This window comes from Lissotriton helveticus, chromosome 10, assembly GCF_964261635.1.
Source record: "Lissotriton helveticus chromosome 10, aLisHel1.1, whole genome shotgun sequence".
Taxonomy (NCBI): domain Eukaryota; kingdom Metazoa; phylum Chordata; class Amphibia; order Caudata; family Salamandridae; genus Lissotriton; species Lissotriton helveticus.
This window is the reverse complement of record NC_136071.1, coordinates 297,196,218-297,216,316: the sequence shown is the minus strand read 5'-3', so window position 1 is coordinate 297,216,316 and position 20,099 is coordinate 297,196,218. Positions and strand designations below refer to the sequence as shown.

General features: G+C 45.1%; 1 protein-coding gene across 1 annotated transcript in view; it reads left to right on the top strand.

Moving 5' to 3' along the window:
- The window catches only part of LOC144784001 (uncharacterized), a 1,599,281-nt gene that overhangs the window by 31,992 nt on the left and 1,547,190 nt on the right, over window positions 1-20,099 (top strand). The window contains exon 2 of the mRNA XM_078662713.1: window positions 9,531-9,651. Coding sequence (XP_078518839.1) covers window positions 9,580-9,651 — 72 coding nt within the window. The 5' untranslated portion in view covers window positions 9,531-9,579. The remainder of the gene's footprint in view (window positions 1-9,530; window positions 9,652-20,099) is intronic.

Sequence of the window (20,099 nt, the reverse complement as noted above, 5' to 3'; positions counted from 1 at the left end):
GAATGTGGCGATCCGCAGAGGTTAAAAGAGACAGATATAGCAGACCAACCAGCTGAAATTGCCAGAATTATAGAAAAATCCTATGAAGAACTAGGTAGAGATAGTTTGGGTGGAATACCAGTGAAGCCCCAACTAATTGAAAGTCCTGAAAAAGTATTTATTAAAAATAATCTAAACAGTCAAAAGAAGAACTGGGATGGAAACAAACAATCCAATCCAAAAGAAAAAAGATTCCAGTCCAGAGGAAGGTCTCCTCGGCGGAGAGAAAGATCTCCGGACCAAGGACCCAAGTCTCCCCAAAGGGAGCCCTCTGTGAAAAGATACAACCTTAGAAATAGGGATAACATAAAGAAACCTGATAGATATCAAGATTTTGATACACGTCCCTCTCAATCTTTTCAGACTTCCTCGCAGAAATCGGAAAGAAGAGGACGATCGGAACCCAGGGAAGGGCACGTCAAGTCCAAAGACAAGGAACCTGCTCATCCAAATAAAAAATTACAGTTTCCAAAGAAGAAGGTAGCCAGTATTAAAGTATTCAACAATGCCGAGAATACTGAGGACACAGCTGAAAAACGGAGAGTGGGCTCAGACAATGCTAGACAGCGCAGCAGAAGTGAGCATAGCACGCAAAGTCCTTATGAATCATCTGGAGACAGTGGACACGAATGAATACATTCAAGTGGAAACTGCAGACACCAGAGTTAGCAAACCTCACAAAATATATGAAATAACTTTACGTATAGAAGGGGATAAGACTAGAAAAATAAGGGGCCTTTTTTGGGATAATCTCTCCAAGGGCTATGACATCCTTCTAGCTGAAAAAGACTGGCCACCAGAGTTTGTCAGGGAGTGCCCACATGGCGAAGAAATAATTATGCCTGCCATCTCAAATCATATTCCAATTCATAAAAAATATACACTTGCAAGAAAGTGGGCAGTAGCTCAAGCTCCTGCTTTATATAAAAATCATGTGGGATGGGATGAGGAATCTCCTCCACACAAAATCCAGTTAAAATCACAACCTACTGCACAAAGGCAGTATCCAATCAAGCAAGAAGCTAAAAAACAGGTAAAAGAAATTCTAGATCAACTAGAATACCAGGGGGTGATTGAAACTTGCACCTCACAAATGAACAACCCTTTGTTTTCTGTCTCCAAACCAGACAATTCATATCGTCTAGTTTTGGATTACAGACACCTTAACTCATGGTGCAAAACTTTTGCAGTGCAAAACTCGCATAGTGCTGCACTAATGAATAACATAGTGCGCAAAAAATATAAAACAACATTAGACATCTCTAATGGATTCTTTTGTCAAAATATAGCACCAGAGAGCAGATACTTGTCAGCGTTCTCAATAAATGGCGCTCAAAAAGAATTCTGTCGGTTACCCCAGGGGTACAAGAACAGCCCAGGATTATTCTCAGCGAGAGTAACAGAGTTACTACAAACATATGATGACGAAGCATTATCTTATGTCGATGACATATACCTAACAGATGATGACTTGGATACTCACTTGAAGAGAGTGAACACCATAATACTTTGGTTCGCAGCAGAGGGTTACAAATTCAACTTTAAAAAATCTAGAATTGCCCATCTAACAGTCCTGTTCTTAGGATATGAATTATCAAGTGAAGGCAAAAGCCTGGCTGACAATTTCCTAGAGAAATGTGCCGTACTCCAAGCACCTAGAACACTAAAAAACCTACAGTCAATTCTAGGCTTCCTAAATTTCGGAAGAACATACATTGCAAATTATGCAGAAAGGGTCAAACCCCTTTATGATCTAATAAAACCAGATTTTAAAAAAACCAATTGGACTCAAATACACACAGAAATTCTGAGATCCTTACAAACAGATATGTTACTTAAAACAAAATTAGAAACACGTGATAACACACGCAACCTTGTGATTCGAGTCATCCCAGGAAGATGCGGATTCACTTACCTGACCTCTAACGAGGGAGAAAAGGTACCAATTGCATTCAAATCACACTTGTACACTAAAGCTGAAATGAAATTTAGCCCAACGGAAAAAATTCTTACTGCAACACAGACAGCTATAGCAAAAGAACGAGCCCTGTCACAAGGTAAACGAATAATAATCGTTACACCGATACCAGCCCTAGAGGCTGTAACAAAAGCAAGCATACCGAATGCTAAAGCGCTCCATCCGAGATGGATACAATGGGCTAATTCTCTTGCTGCAACAGACGTTGTATACGAATTTGATCCTAACTTAAAAACACAAGAGTTTCTCCAATATGAATTCGAATGTCCGCCGCCGACCGAAATTCTGCCTCTAGAACATTACGGCTGTATAATATATACAGACGGATCAGCACAACCCGCAGTAGGGGGTAAACAAGCTTACAGTGCTGCGTGTGCGATTGTAAAAGGTCGCTGGCACGATGGGAAATTCAAACCAGCGGTCACTAAAACACAATCTCCAGGAGATTGTACAGCTCAGCGAGCAGAACTACTGGCATTCAAGATGGCGCTTGAAAATACCGATCGGGAATTCTCCACACTCATAGTGTGTGATTCGTATTATTGCGTTCAGTCTTACAATGAATACTTACAGATCTGGCTTCAGAATGGTTTTAAGGATGCAAAAGGAGGCACAATCAAGCATAAAATGCTTTGGGAACAAGTAGTTCTTTTACAAAAAGAACTACCAAAGACTCACGTGATACATACACTGAGTCATCAACGTGATGGCGTTCACGTTGCAGGGAATTCATTGGCTGATGAGGCCGCAAAGGCAGCTGTGCAAACGGCTTCCGTAGCTGCCATCACCCGGTCAAAAACAAAAATAGACAGCGATATATTACAAGCTGTCAGCGCTACAGTAAAAGATGCGATAGAAACACTCCCGAAAGGCTTTCCAGTAAAGTACTCATACATAACTGATGCGAATAATGTTCCATTTGCTCGAATCCCTGGAGTGGGGGATAGAGTAATTCCAAACATGGAACATAGGTTAGGACTCATCATAGCGGCACACGAAGGACTTGCTTCTGTACATGCTGGCGTCTCAGCCACAGTATCGTTATTAAAACAGAGATACTGGTGGCCACAAATGAGAAGACAAACCAGGAACTATGTTCTAGAATGTGAAATATGTCAAAAAATGAAAGTATCAACAGTGAGACGACCAGCACAGACGCCCCTTCTAATCTCGGATAAACCATTAGCCGGTGTTTACCTGGACCACTGTGGTCCCTTACAAAGGGATGGTAACTATAAATATATCTTGGTCGCAGTGGATTCATGCACGAGATTCATATGGATGTGGCCCCAGCGATCGGCTGACGCCAGAACTGTTATAAAAGATTTGCGAGTCTTTATCGGCACATACGCAATTGGCATGCTGCATTCTGACCAGGGTCCTGCTTTTAGCTCTAGAGCTTATAAGGAGGCCATGACCAGCATGGGCATTGCATTGCGGTATTCTTGTCCATTTCATCCCGAGGGAAACGGAATTGTTGAAAGAAAAAACCGTGACATAAAGCAATCTATAACAGCAAAGGTATTAGGTTCGGGAGCTGGGTGGGTCAAACATCTAATAAGTGTCCAACGTAGTCTAAACAACGTGCCAAGAAATTCTCTGAAGGGATTCAGTCCGTACGAATTATTGTTTGGGACTAGGATGTTAGTCTTAGATCTTGACAGTCAGACTTCAGTGGTGAAAGAAAAAAGCTTTGATATCAAAGATCGTTTGGCTATTTTGCAGGACTTAAACGAAACAAGAAAAGACCTGAGCAACATAAAGTTGAAACAACAGCCAACAACCACTGAAGAAACACCGCCTGTCCCAGCAAGACCTGTCTGGATTCCAAAAATCGGGGATCTAGTCAGAGAAAAGATCGCGGTAAAGAAGGAATTTGGGCCTTCTTACAGAAAAGCAGTTCCTGTCTTGTCCATCAACGGGACAAGATCAGTTGTACTACCGCCGCTTGCTGGTAAAAAGGAGAACCGAGTTGTATCCATCGACCTGGTAAAACCACAATCATGTGGCCGATAACAAACAGTAGGCCAAGTGGACTCCCGATAAGTAGTAGAACACCGAGGTTTGCTACAAGTACAGAGGTGCTAACTAAAAGGCTAATCACATTCGAAACGCCTACAGAACAACAACAAGGACTATGCAACAATGCAATGGAACTCACACCTCTGAAAACCCAAATAAAAATGTTTAGTAGAGACACACCAACCTACAATGAAGTAACAAATGAATATGCAAGAAACAGTAATCCTGAAGCAATTGGAACAATTGATAGAACAGCATCCGGCTACTTCATAAACTTCAATGATTCCTCTGAAGACCTCAGTGAATCAAAGACACAGCCATCAACAAAAACCCTTAAAGACAAAGCTAAGGAACGTTTGAAACAACTGAAAGAAACCTATCTGATTTCTCCATGGATTGAATTTTGGGTGTCCTTTGATGTATTTATCCTCATAGTTTGGCTCATCATGGTACTGTGCTTGGGACGCTTCATTGAGGGAAAATATGCAAAAATGGACACAGCAAGCCAGAAAATCAACTTGATCCTCAAGCCACACACGTCTTCACACGTCGAGAAAAGAGAACTTTCTTCAGTCAACTTCACAGCCAATCCAATACCGGGTGGGGTAGCATGGGACAATACTGACTATGAAATTTATGGTCCGGTTGAAATCCTCAAATATCTACACCAAATCAAGATCTCGTTGAGTGACTTTGTAAAACCAAACTCATTTGCTGATGATTGGGACTTTGAAAGTATTAATGACATGATGTCTGACCTAGTGATGTCTGCTAAATTTACCAAACATGATTATTTGCAGGGTTCGTCTAATTATGATAGTATGTACTGCTACAACCACTATTGTAACCATTTTCTACATAAATCTGCACAACCTAGAAATGTTTTAAATTATAATCAATGGGAACATTGTGCAACCCCTCCAAAAGGAAGCTCAAGAACCGTTTATGACAAATATTCATATTTTTCAGGGTTCAATACAAGTAAAGCTGAAACATTTTATTTTAAATTGTCAAATAAGACAGGAACAAAAACCATGCTTACAAACACAAAATTGATATATTCGGACTCATTTTTTGAACAAATGAATACATTTGGTTTTGATTATTGGGAGAAAAATGTGGAAGTGAAAAGTGTTTGGGGTACAAGAGAATGGCAAGTTCAGGGTGTAGAATCATTGTTTCGAGCCTGCATGATCCCAGAACAAATTATATTCTTGAATGACACTATTCAACAAACTACCTGTCTTGGATTAGCCAAAATCAAAGACTTAAATAAACCGTCTATTCCAAAACCAACAATGAACAGCAATAGCTCTGCAGATGAAGAGATAGACGTAAACTATGTATTAAACCAAAACAGAACAAATCCTGATTGGAAACAATGGTTAATCTGGCCCACAGATACTAATAACTGTCAAGACAGATTCCTGAACAAAACACAGGGGTTCACATTGACCAGGCCAGACCCTAGATATTCCCAAAGACAACACCCAGGGATAATCACCACCTACAGTGTGGGCAAACTCTGCCTTCAATGGCTACAAACTTCCACACTGACAGAAATTAAGCAACACCTAACTTTACTTACTGATGGTGCTGACTTGCGTGATTTCATTATGGGACCACGCAAACAGCGTCAAAAACGCTTCATAGCAGCCTCTATATATGCAGCTTACAACCAGGCCTGGAAGATAACTCAAATTGAGACAGCAGAAAGTATACGGGAAATTTACCGTATTAATTTGGAAAAATCGCTTTCTGTAGTGGACAATGGGTTAATGGCTCTGTCCTCCAGAATTTTTTCATTGGACAGCATTGTGTCTTCAGCAATCGACATAATATCGCAAGACTTACTGTTGTCAGTCGCAATTGCGTTCTATTATACAGCTTGGATGGACGTTACAAAATCTGCGTTCAGGCTATGTGCCTTGGCGTTTAATCAACACAACGTCACTATTCAATATCTTTAACCTTACTGATAAACAAATCAGTATGGCACAAAAGGGTGCTGATTATACAATCCTGAGCATTGAGAAACTCGAGAGATTACCAGTGACAATGTCAGAACGACCTGTCATTGAATGGATAATACATGGGATAATTAATATTCCAATATCTACTTTCAGGTTTCAATACTGCCAAAAATATATACAGGCTGGCATGTACGAAAAATTGGGAAAAGGGTACATTAAGTCAACATGGAACTTGCCCTATTCACATGCATGTGTCAGTAATAAAGGACAGAAAGTGTTCCTTAGTGGCAATAATTGTGCAATGTCACTAAGCGGTACACTTCTGTGTAATGGAATTAGTTTGCATGGAGCCTGTGAAGGGAACTCAAATAACCTTTCATGTCACCAGCTAGGCACACCTGCAACACAGATAGAACCATTCTTTAAAAGACTCTATAACGGGAGTTACATCCTAATTGTGGATTGCAGATGTTGTAGTCTACTGCCCGGGGTTCCTTATCTCATAAGTACGACTGCGAAGGTCATGTGCTGTGGACGCTTATTGTTCCCCAGCTCCTTTCCAGACAGGGAGGCAAGGACATGGCCTAACTTGAAAATTACTTCTATTCGAATTGATACTTTAAGCAGAATGAAAACAGTGCTTCTTCAGACGCCGACCAGGCTCACGTCATCAAAAGAAACGTATGATCTCCTAGTCGCAAGGACGACTGCAGAGATTCACTCATTGTTATCAACTAATTCCCCCATACATTTTGCAGAAATCCTGAATGAAATCTTAAATATTTCTGATACCAGTGGAGTCTCAAATGTATTTAAGACATTGTTTTCAGGGGCATTAACACCATTCAAAGCCATACTGGGTATTTTTCCAGACCTCGTCCATTCGATTTTTGGAGGAGTTCCCCTCATTTTGGGACTAATTGCAGGAATCCTATTCTTGGTCCTTATATTTCGTTATGGCAAACCATGTCACAGACAAAACACCTGCGACAAGGGAAGAAACAATCCGAGCCATTGGATACCGGGACCGGATATCAAAAATCCTGGGACTAACCCGGCTTAGAGACCTGAACATGACTTGGTTTCTTTCATTTCGGCCGATATGGCAAAGATGTGTTTTACCTGTATTAAGGTGCATGCTGTGCGGAGAAGAATGCGTGTTGGACACCTGTCTGACGCTACAATCGGATGCGCCAATGGATGCAGAAACATTGTTGGGTCCGGTAACGGCTCATGCATTGTGCTGCCCTCAACGGCTGCCAATCCTGATGACGGCATTCGTGGAAACTTCACCACTACGATTGAGGGGTAGTGAAGATCAAGATGAAAGCATCATCGATCAGGTACGACCTTCTGTCAGCAATACTACTCAAAACGTCAATGGAGACAATCATGCACATGAATGCATGGTTACATCTTATTCCGAGTTAGTGGAACTCTCACAGGAAGCTGTTGACAGCTTTTTCAGCAGTCTCAATGATATGATGTTCTCACCAGAGCAGAAATAACGACTCTTGAGCAAGCTAGCACACGGCGTTCCCGACACCTTGAATTTGGCCTTCAACTTTAATAATAAAGTAGCAAGAACAATTTTTTCCTCCAGTTCACGGACAGCAATTTTTTTAGCAGCCCCAAAATATTTTTATAATTTTTTCGGGACACTTATCTTCTGCTTAAAGTAAGAACTATTCTTAGAGAACTAATTTCTATTTTTTTAAAACTTCATAGACATTAGCTGCCCGCTGGTATGTTCATAAATATTTTTGAACTGTGATGAAGTGGTCTCGAACTTTTCTTCTGTATTAAGAGCCATTTCATGTGTAATTCTCATATTCAATTAATAATAATGTATACATATGCGTGATTAATTTAGCATTATTCTACTGCTTGAGTGCATATAGTACATGTGACTATTTTTTCCCCGTATATTACATAATTTCAAAATGCATTATGTGTATTTTGGGGTGGTAAGGTATACACGATACTCTACAGTATGTTTTACTATGCCTAGATTCGTAAATATGGCCATAGTTAGCGTGGAGTGGGTGTGATGTATTCCTATAGGTTCTGTATAGATCCCCCTATTCCTGACCCTATTCTGGTTAACAAATTAACTAGCAGCCATCCCATGATGCAGAAACCGTTATCTGATTAAGCCAGACCACGGCACAGGAGCGCGTTATCTGATTAGGTCATAACGCTTGCCATCTAATTAGGCAAGCAATATTCCTCCAGCCCCTGATAAGGCATACGGAGTTCTCAAAACAAATCAAACCTATGACAACCTGGGAAAATCCCTGCGGCCATTGTTTTGATTTCTCAAAGAACTTCAGTAAAAGAATGTGCTAACGACCAGCTCGTATGACATCCTTATTGACGTATCTATGTCCATCCTTACGTCAATCTCGGCACCTTACAGGTATAAATATTACCGACATTGCCTTAAGCAAACACACGCGGTGGTGACGAGATCGGAGCAGCGAGACTTGCCGAAGCCCAGCAGAGAGCGAAGCCCACTGGCGCTGCCCCGCCTTCCTGACGCGCTGAGAACGAGACGCTGCCTTTCTCCTGCCGAGAAATCCAGCTCCGGCGCTTCCGAGCAGCCCTTGCAGGCAGCTTCGAATATCGAGACCACAGACGAGAGATACCATCCCTCAACCATCCTAGATCTCAGGTACAGAACTGAATAACCCCTTGCAGAGAATTCTTGAGTCAGTCACTTGGCAAAACAAACTTAACTTAAAACTGCTACTTTCTACTCCAGCCCACGTATTAGGCTTAGGTCAGGTACACCGGGGTAGGCGTGGTTAGAAGCACCAGTTGAGTACGATTAGTCAAATGTATATGTGTATGTATATATTCTATCCATTTTAAATAGCATATGGCTTAGAAACCATATCAATGCTTTTACAGTATTATTTCATAATTCTGCTTTTATTGTATGCACTTTACTTAACCATACGTATTGCAATAATATCGATCCATTTCTCTTGTACGAGAAAAGAGACTGATCAATAAACAACATCTTTTATTGAACACGCCCGTCTCTTCCTTTTCTCTACAAACTGGTGAAACTAAGAATGCACGTACTGACTGAGTAAAATAAGTTGTCTTTTGTTTTCACACGACTCTAGAGATACACTCTTGATTAGGGGAGAGCAAAGTTGTCATGTTCTATGGTTGTCAGAAACTAAATCCCTTCTTGTCTATCCAGGGAGGTTCAACTCCTCCTTGCCTATTCGAGAAAGTTTCTAGTGAACTCTGAGCTAGCTGGCAAACCCAAAACTTTAAGTCTAATATCGACAGTAGAAGACCTAGTTAACGTCTGGTCTAGGTCTATACTATTGGAGGTATTATTCCAATGCGCAGAGCCTATTGGGATAATAGGAACTACACTACAAGACAAACACTTACATGTGGACTTCACAATTCATTTGTGATAATGATAATATTGCAGGAGTATCACAAAAAGTAAACTCCAATGTTTGAGCTGTTTTTATTGTTTTCCTTTCCATCAGCCACGTGAGGAAGAATTAACACAAGGTCCCACTGCTGAAATAACTGGCAATGAAAAATGAAAAAGAGGATTCCCCTCCCCTCACTTGCGAAACACCTGAAAAAACAGCAGAACAGAATGTGGTATGCACATCAGTCTTATCTGATATTTTAAATGAATCTTCCATGATTTAATAGTGTTATGTTACTTCATACACAACTGTTAATCTCATTGATGTGAACTTGTATTTGAGATGTTTATATGTTGAAATAGGATTTAAGTCCCCATGTGTCTTCTCTATCATTATTACAGACTGTCTAATTCTTTAAACTGTATATGTTTCATGAGATAACATAGACCTCCCTCCCTAAAATATTTCATACTTTGGCAAACTGTGTGATGGTTGGCAGTACAGAGATGGGAATTTGTGTATGGCAATTGATTCTGCATTAAGCTCTAAATTCAGGATGATTATTGTAGGAAGCTGTCTCTGTATATACTATACCAAAGTAAAGTATAGTGTGCACAGAGTCCAGTGGATCCCCAGAGGTTAACAGAGGCTTAAGTAGATAATCCCAAAACACTCTTTTTGTGGTAGTGTGGTCAAACAGTTAGGCATATCAGAATGTAGTGTGAATGCATTTGTTCTACATACTCATATAAGACAGGAACACACACTCAATTACTAACTCCTAACTTGTAAAAATATTACTTTAGTTACTTTTATTGTAGGAACAAAGTTGAACTCAGTAACAGGTAAGTAGACTTTTCTGGGAGGTAATAGTTTCAACATGCAGTAGAAATGCTTAATTGACTTGGAAATATTTTGGTACTTGTCAATCAGAAACTGTAACGCTGGGTACTTGGAATAGATAGACAATTGTATGCAACAGATAGAATGTAATGCAATCCTAAAGAAAGAAAACATGTTATATATCAGCAGGTAAGTACACGACTTACGGTTCCAGTCTTTGGGGGTTTAGACCAGCCCTGGGTGAGGGTCAGTTCAAAGTAGGTACTGCACCACCAGCTGCACTGTGGCGGTTGGGAGCAGTTTGCCGACCCCAAGATTGGTCAATGGAGACTAGGGGCACCCAAAGAGGTGTTGAGTTCAGTATCTACACTGTGGGAGTCGATGCCGGCAATTACGTTTACTCGCGCGGTCAGCAGAGAGAAATAGAGATGAATGGGATTCACTAAGCCGCCAACACCGGTACCATCATGGTCATCAGCAGCGAGTCACTAATGATCGAAGGGAGGCACCGCCAGCCCAGCAGTTACGGTTGTGTGGGTTGGAGATGCTAGGGGATAGAGGAGTTCCGCCGATGTTGGGCCATTTCAGAGAGGCCACGGTTGAGCAGGCGGGACAGGAGGAGGCCAACAGGGCCACTTGAAGTAGGGTACAGGTTCTTGGGAATGAGGTTGTAAACAGCTTGGGTCGTTGAGCCGAGAGGATTCTTTGGGTTCATGGAGGCCATCCAGCTGCAATGCTTTCTTCTGGCAGGGCAGAGTTGCATTGACACAAGTGTTGGTCCTCTTCCGTTTCAGTCTTGGGGTTCTTTTGCAATAGTGAGTCGTGTCAACACCAGTGTCCGACCTCATCTACTGCAGTTTTTGTGTTGGTGGGAGCTGGGGACCAGTGTCTTTAGTCAAAAGGGAGTTTCTTGGAGATTGGTTGAAGGCTGGAAGGTCTCCAGGGTTTCTTGGAGGCCTTGCAGTGTTTCTGGGAAGACAGAAGGTCCAATTTTACAACCAGCTACAGGTGGCAGGGTTCTTGCTGAGTTCTATCTGCAACAGTTCAGCTCCTGGTTATCAGGGCTCACCTGAGATTTCAGCAGGAGCGAGAGTTCGAAGACCGAAGTAAATTCCCAACTTCCCACCACAACCAAGTCGCCCAACATAGTCAAAGCGAGATCAGTATGTGGGGGTAAGAGGGGAGAGAAGGGGAAGAAAACTCAAAGATAATCCCTCAGCACGGCCAGGCGCCCAGGACTCGTCACTGGAGACTTCTGTGAACCTATGAACAAAAACTGAGTCAACACACTGATTTGCACATAAAGGAACTATGGGCCCGATTCACAGAATGAACTTAAGACTCAATCCTAAACTTACTACTATTTTGGTATTCACAGAATGCACTTTCTACTTTTGGCATTCACAGAATGCACTTACTACTTTTGGTATTCACAGAAGTTAGGATTTTGTCTTAAGTTAGTCTTAAGACAGACTTAAGACAGACTTAAGACAAACTTAAGACAGACAGCAATCATTTGACAGCAAAGGCAATGAAATGAGCAATACATCTGATTAGATGCTATATCGCCCTGTATGGGCTTACCCTGCTAAGGGTTAGTTGCCTTTTTGTTCATTAAGCCCTGTATGGGCCTTATCCAAAAGTTATTGAGTGAGCATTTCAACCCTGTATGGGCTTATACTGCTTAGCATTAATTGCCTATTTGTTTATCACGCCCTGTATGGACCTTGCCAAAAGATATCTATTTGCACTCTACGCTGAGCTAACACAACGTAGTCACTACTCTAGCCTAATTAAACTTGTTTGTCCTTCTGAATCATACTGTAAATAAACTGCCCAAATAGGAGTACAGGTGGATTGCTAGTTCTTCACTTTAATTGAAACCGTTTGATACCTTAGTTTGTATGTCTATTATGTATCTGTATTCCAGTCATTGAAGCCTCAACTCCCGATTATCTTCCCGTGTTTCTCTTGGGACATGATCCAGACAAAAAAATTGTTCTGGGTCCCTGGTACTTTTGTGGTACAGCTCAAAATGTCTAGCTACTGGGTACGAGCTACCACAGGTAGCTATCGCTTTCAGATGCTCCAGTATCCGCACTTTCGTGGGATGAATCGTACTCTCCACGTAGCAGAGTTTACAGGGGCATACCAGGCAGTATACTGTGTATGGAGTGTTACAGTTCATGAGCTTCCTGATTATCTTTGATTCTTTAAGACCAGGGAGTTCATAGGTAGGGACTTTGCTACTGTTGGCACATGCCTTGCATTTAAGGCAAGGATAAAACCCTTTCGTTGCTGTTAGTGATGTTTCAACTGATGGACGGGATAGGTGACTTTTCACTAAGGTATCCCTGAGAGATATCAATTGTCTGAATGTCATCGCTGGAAACCTGGGAATGTCGTTGCCTACAATAGGGTCTGACCTTAGGATTCCCCATTGCGTCTGTTGGATCATTCTCACCACATTGGTGACCCTTGACCCCACCAGGTAGGTCGCTCCTCCTCCGCACAGCACCGCCTGTGCCTCCCTGCCCCAGCTGCCGCTGCAGAGGAAATTCGAGACCCTCCACCACCCGCAGGCTACCACCTGCGCCTCATCCCTGGTGGCCAGTGGTCGGCCGTAGGTAGGTTTGTTCATCCTCCGCTTTATTGCTTTTATTGTATTGCCTGTATTTTCATTGTTGTGTCTGTGACTACTGTTGTCAATCAATCATTTGAAAAGCGCACTATATATCCGCGATTGTCTCAAGGTGCTGGGGGGCGCTACTGATCGAACAGCCAGTTCTTGAGTATCCTCCTGAAGGTCAGCAGGTCAGGCTGCCCTCTGTTCCACTCGTTTTTGTGCCCTTCTGCCCTCTGTTCCACTCGTTTTTTTGTGCCCTTCTGCCCTCTGTGCCACTTGTTTTTCCCTCGTTTTGTTTTTTGTGCCCTTCTTCCTCCTGTTCCACTCGTTTCTTGTGCCCTTCTGCCCTCTGTTCCACCTGTTTTTTGTGCCCTTCTGCCCTCTGTGCCACTCTTTTTTCCTTTCTTTTTGTGCCCCTTTTGTCTTCTGTTCCACTCCTTTTTTGTGCCCTCAGCCTGCTGTTCCACTCGTTTTTTTGTGCCCTTCTGCCCTCTGTGCCACTCATTTTTCCCTCATTTTTTGTGCCCTTCTGCCCTCTGTTCCACTCGTTTTTTTGTGCCCTTCTGCCCCTCGTTTTTCCCTCATTTCTGTGCCCCTTTTTCCTTCTGTTACTTTCGTTGGCCCCGCCCCCTGACTGCCCACTGCCCCTTCGCTGCTCCCGCCTCCCAGCTGCTCCTCCCTACCACCTCCCCATATATGCCGGCCGCTGCGCGCCCGCGCCACTGGAGCGCCGGAGGCGCACCTAAGGCAAGCCCGTCTGCACCCTTCTGCACCAGGACCGCGCCCAGTGCCAGAACCCCTGGCCCACGCACCCGCCACGACGAACGCCGCCACTATGACCCCAGCACTCTGCACGCTCTCAACTCCGGACGGAGCCACACCTGCTTCAAGGCCGCCCTGAAACGTACACACCGCCCCTTCACCTGCCAGAACTGCAGCTACACCAGCCTCAGAGCCGACAAACCACCCGCCAAGAAAGACCCAAACCACCTCCGATGCATACTACTGAACACCCGCTCCGCACGCAAGCATGCAGTTGAGCTCTGGGACCTGCTCGACACAACATCCCTGGACGTCGCCTTCCTGACAGAGACCTGGTTTAACGACTCCTCTGTACCCGACATTGCCATAGCCATCCCAGACGGCTACAACATCACCCGCAGAGACGGCACCAACGGAGTCGGAGGAAGAATCGCCATTGTCCACAAGAACAGCATCAGGGTCTCGACTAGCACCGACGACGTGCTCAACACCACCGAACACATGCATTTCCAGATCCACACAGACCCTAACTCCACCCTCATAGGCACCCTCGTCTACCGACCCCCCAAGCCTGCCCCCCAGTTCAGAAACTCCATCGCCGACTTGATCAGCATGCATGCCCTGACCTTCACCAACTACATCCTCCTCGGAGACCTGAACTTTCACCTTGAGAACAACAACTACAACAACTCCACAACTCTGATCGATAACCTCGCCAACCTCGGACTGAAGCAACTCGTCACAATGGCCAACCACTCCGCCGGCCACACGCTCGACCCCGTCTTCTCCTCAAGCCCGCATGTCTCCGTCAGCCAAACCACCAAACTTCTCTGGACCGACCACCGCTGCATCCACTTCGCCTTCCAGAAACCCACCACACACCACCGCACCCAAAAGATCCCCCGACGCTGCTGGAGCAAAATCACGGAAGACCAACTACACGCAAATCTCGCTCTCAGCCCACCCACCGAACCCTCCAACACCCACAACGCTGCCCACAGCCTCAGATGCTGGATCGAGGACTGCGCCAACACCCTCGCCCACTGAAGAAACCCCCCCACAGAGACACCAGCAAGAGGGCCAGCTGGTTCACCCCAGAACTCCTAGCCTCCAAGCAAGCCTGCAAGAAACTAGAGAAGAAATGGCACAAACTCCAGACAGCCACGCAAGCCCTGTGCGACTCCCTCGCCACCTTCTTCCACCGCAAGATAGCAGACATCCACAACAGCTTCAACACCCAGACAGTCACAACAGACCCTCCGTACACCATCGACCATGACCCCCTGCTAGCCTGGGCCAGCGTGAGAATCGATGACACATCAAGACCATGCGCACAATCCACTGCTGCTCTCCGTCAGACCCATTCCCGCACCACGTCTTCAACAGAGCCAGCAGCTCCATCGCACCCCACCTGTGCAACATCATCAGTCTCGCCCTCGAGACCGCGACCTTCCCAGAGATCTGGAAACAAGCCGAGATCAACGCCCTACTCAAAAAACCTAAGGCAGATCCAAGAGACCTCAAGAACTTCCGGCCCATCTCTCTGCTTCACTTCCTGGCCAAGGTCATCGAGAAAACCGTCAACAGACAGCTAACCCGATACCTCAAAGAAAACAGAATCCTGGACCCTTCCCAGTCAGGGTTCCGCAGCAACCACAGCACCGAGACTGCCCTCACCGCCGCCACCGACGACATCAGGACCCTGCTGGACAACGGCGAGACCGCAGGACTCATCCTCTTAAACCTCACTGCCGCCTTCGATACCGTCTGCCACCGCACACTATGCGCACGCCTCCACGTCGCAGGGATCTGAGACAAGGCTCTGGATTGGACAACCTCATTCCTCTCCGGCAGAACCCAGAGTGTCCGCCTCCCCCCATTCTGTTCCAAAGCCTCTGAGATCATCTGCGGCGTACCCCAGGGATCCTCCCTCAGCCCGGCGCTGTTCAACATTTACATGGCCCCGCTCGCACACGTAGCCCGACAGCACGACCTCAACATAATCTCCTACGCCGACGACACTCAGCTGATCCTCTCCCTCACCAAGGACCCCATCACCACCAAAGCCAACCTCCACGAAGGAATGAATGCCGTCGCTGACTTGATGAAGACCAGCCGTCTGATGCTGAACTCAGACAAGACGGAGGTCCTCATCCTCTGCTCCAACCCTTCAGCCTGGGACGACTCCTGGTGGCCGACGGCAGTTGGGGCAGCCCGACACCCACCAACCACGCACGCAACCGGGGAATCATCCTCGACTCAATGCTCTCAATGACCAAGCAATTCAACGCCGTCTCCTCCTCCTGCTTCAACACCCTCCGCATGCTCCGCAAGATCTACAGATGGATCCCGACAGATACAAGAAAGATAGACACCCAGGCCCTCGTCAGCAGCAGACTCGACTACGGAAATGCCCTCTACGCGGGAGCCCCGACCAAGCTCATCAAACGACTACAACGCATCCAAAACGCTTTGGCACGACTGATCCTGGACGTGCCACGCCACGGCCACATCACCCCCACCTGAGAAACCTGCACTGGCTCCCCGTCAACAAGGGGATATCCTTCAAGCTCCTCACCCACGCACACAAGGCACTCCACAAGACCGGCCCAGCCTACCTCAACAGACGGCTCTCCTTCTACATCCCCAACCGCCAGCTATGCTCCATCGGCCTCTCGATCGCCACCGTCCCGCGCATCCGAAGAACAACCACCGGTGGGAGATCCTTCTCCCACCTCACCGCCAAGACATGGAACACTCTCCCGCTGAACCTACGGCAGACCTTCAGGAGGATACTCAAGACCTGGCTGTTCGATCAGTAGCGGCCCACCCCCCTTGCTTTAAATCCTTTAGTAAGTAGGAACTCGGAAATAGCGGGCTCTCATTAGCATTTTGAACATCGTGCTTTCACGGAGAGAAGTCGTTCCCCTCCAAGCCTTTCTGTCTTTCCCAAGAAATGGTGCACCTCTTCTACGACCAGGGCGGCCGCGTTCAAATGTTCCAAAACAAAAGCCCTTAAGCTTAAAAGAGCACTCGGCGATGTTCAAACCTTCCGGTAGTTTTGGCCCCACTGCAGCTCGCTTTCCTCATTCCATTTTAATTTTGCCAATTCCGACGCGTGTTGAGGCCAGCACGCCTCGAAACGCTTCGGAATTGGCAAAATTAAAATCGCTCCGATCCGCTCCTATCCTGAAAGTCTTGGGGTGATTCGTGAAGCGGGGGCTGAGAAAAAAGGAGGGTCCCAAAACATGTTTCGCCCATGCAATTTTCCATAGGAGCCGTTCATCGCGGCTACAGCCCGAACGGCTGAACGGAATTACACCAAATTTGGCAAAGTGGTAGTCCTTGATTCAGACATGTGCCTTTTGCTTAAATGGTGTAAATCCGTTCGGTAGCTCCTGAGAAAATTACACTTAACAGTACATCTATATCTATGGCCTCGGTGGATCCCCGCATCTTGGGCGCACTATAAGCGCACCGTCCCAATCTTGCGCTGAATGCTGATTGGCTGTTAGTGGTTGTCAACATTCAAAACCAGGAAGTGTTGGCAGCCATTTTGTCCCTCGGTAGAAGCGAGGATCTAGAAATTAGTGGAACAAGTGTTCAAAACATATAAAGGGGGCAAGTAAGAAATATTCTGACCCCTAGGCCCCCCCCAGTTTTTGTTTTTTTTTTAAACTGAGAAATGTGCGCTGGGTGCATGGATCCGCCGTAATAAAAATAAAAACGAAGCGCAGGTTCCTGTGGTTGTTTAAAAATTAGCTACCTGGGAGGGCCAAACCCCGGGGTCTAAAATATTACATTTGATGGGGGTTCCGAGGGGCCCTGTAGCCCGGGGATTGCCATTTCTCACTGCTACAAAATAAATGGGTGAGGCAGCTCAAAGGTCCGTCTAAGCCCCGGGGATTACCACCCTCTGGGGATTTTTATATTTTGGGAGGGGGGCCGCGTGGTCTGCATTCTAGAGCAGTTGAAAGCCTTGGGGAACACCACTCCCCAGGAGCGACTCCTGCTGTGTCTTGGGGTGTCTACCCCCGGGACATTGCTGTTTGCTATGGCAGGGCGGGAGTCGAGGTTCTCGCTGTGTCATAGCAAACTTGAGGGCATATTAACAAGTGCCATTTCCCCCCATTATTATGTGTGTGATGCTGGGGGATGGGGTTCCCTGGACCTTTACAGTCCCCGCCCCTTTTGTAAAAAGAGGTATACCTGGGAATGGGGGCCCTGGGGCCATAATCTGCCAATGGGGTCGGGAGCACCTCTCCTATTTTTAAAGGTCGCCCTGCAAGGCGGGCTCCCAAGGGCCTTGATGAGGTTTCGTTTTTTACAGCAGCCACCAACCGCTATTTCATTCTTTTTTTTTTAAAAAGCATTCAAGGGACCATCATGAGAGTCTATAAACCTCAACCATCCAGATGAACAAATATTTTTGATCCGTCATATTTCGAAAACTACTAAACAGATTTACAACACGTCACAAAAAGCACACTTTCTGGGCAAACATCTTGCTCCCTGCCAAAATTGGTGTAATTCCCTTCAGCAGTTTCGGTGATATTGATTTTTAAAAAGGTCTATGGCAAATGCATGGGGATTTTGGTTTTGGGGCACCCTTTTTCTTGGCCCCCGCCTGCCATAAAGTTTTGTTAATATTTGTCAAACTTCTCAAAAGTTATTAGCAAACAAAAAAGGCATTTTCTTTGGAAACCTCCACTGATGTGATATATTTAGCGAAACAGTATGCACAGATGCAATATCTACTTATATGACATCAGTTCTGGTGAAACATTTGTGCAGACTATCATAAACATCCGACTCCAGTCTAATATAAAATAGCGTTCTAGTGCTTTTACCTGCTGGTTATTGTGCAAAAAATGTGGTGCGTTTTGGCCTTAATTATAATATTCCAGCAACAGATTGTTCTGGCCTCTAGAAACACAAGACACTGGCACTATGCGAATGATGCACAGTGATTTATTTGGCTACTGCAGCTATAATGCCTAACGTGTTGATCAAATAAATCACCGTGCATCAATTGCATAGTGCTTGTGTCTTGTGTTTCTAGAAACACTCATGTGTATATATATATATATATGTGTTTTGGAGGCTCCGTTCCACTTAAGAGGCCTGAGCATTGCTGGGACAGCTGCTGCAGCTAATTTTGCTTGTACCAAGGTATTGTTAGCTTCGGCCCGCCTCGAAGTGTGGATTAAGGATAGGGCTGCTGCCAGGAGCAGCTCGTCATTGTACGAGGGGTCAAGAATCATTGCATCTCTGCCCACAGCCCGCCTGTCGTCTACATGAGGGTCTGGGACGTCTAATGGGGACTCGAGGAAGTCGGGGGACCGCAATTCAACCCACGGACATCCACCCAGATATTCACACCCTCCCTGGTTTGCTAATGCCAAATTGAGCTGGACATACTCGCAGTTTCCCCCGCGTTATCGCGCTCCCGTTAAGGTGAACTCTGGGATCTGTAGTGAACTACAACAACTACAGAGGGCGTGTCAGTATTGTGAACGCGGGGGTGATTACCGGAACCAATGGGAGCTCATCACTGCATGTATAGGTGTGGGTGTAGTAGAGCTGGGATTCCAATGGCATCTGAGGAAGGCAACACTATACGCCGAAATGCATCATGCCTGTGGTTCCATTAAAGACTTCTGAAAAAATCCCCGCTGTGGCAACCTGATGGAGAATACATGAAAACACATAGATTTATTTCTGCAACAATACGAAAAGGAGACAATGGAGACTTTTTAAAAATGGTTTATGACATACCTATTTTAACAGCTTATGTATTGATTGATATGGATATATCAGCACTATATACAAGCATTGCCCATGAAGATAGTTTGAAAGCCATGCAGAGTAGACCAGTAGGCTTGTATAATCACACCGAGATGTTGAAGACAATGGTGAGGAGATGTTTGGAAAACAATTTTTTCTTGTTTGGGGGTGAGCTATATTTGCAATTGTGTGGGATTGCGATGGACACCTGTTTCACCCTCAGTTATGCATGTTTACATGTTGGCTGGTGGGAAGAACAGGTTCTCCACAGGTAACAGGCAAAAATATGGGACAAACCCATAGTAATTTGGGCCAGGTTCATTGATGATATTTTTGTGATATGGAGGGACACAGTACACTCATCAGAACAATTTGTGAAACTCTTAAACAACAAGTTAAATCTGAAATTTACGTATGACATAAAGAGAAGAAAAGTAACATTTCTTGACATCAAAGTATATGTACACAGAGCCAAGCTAGAGACTAGACTCCACAGAAAGGACACAGCAGGAAATACTACCCTTCATGCCTCTAGCTTTCACCCTAGCCGTAAGGAAATGAGCATCCCCTATGGCGAGATGCTGCGTGCAAAGAGGAATTGTAGCACTGAGAAAAAGTTGAATAGATGTCAGGATGAAATGAATAGCAGATTCTTAAAGAGA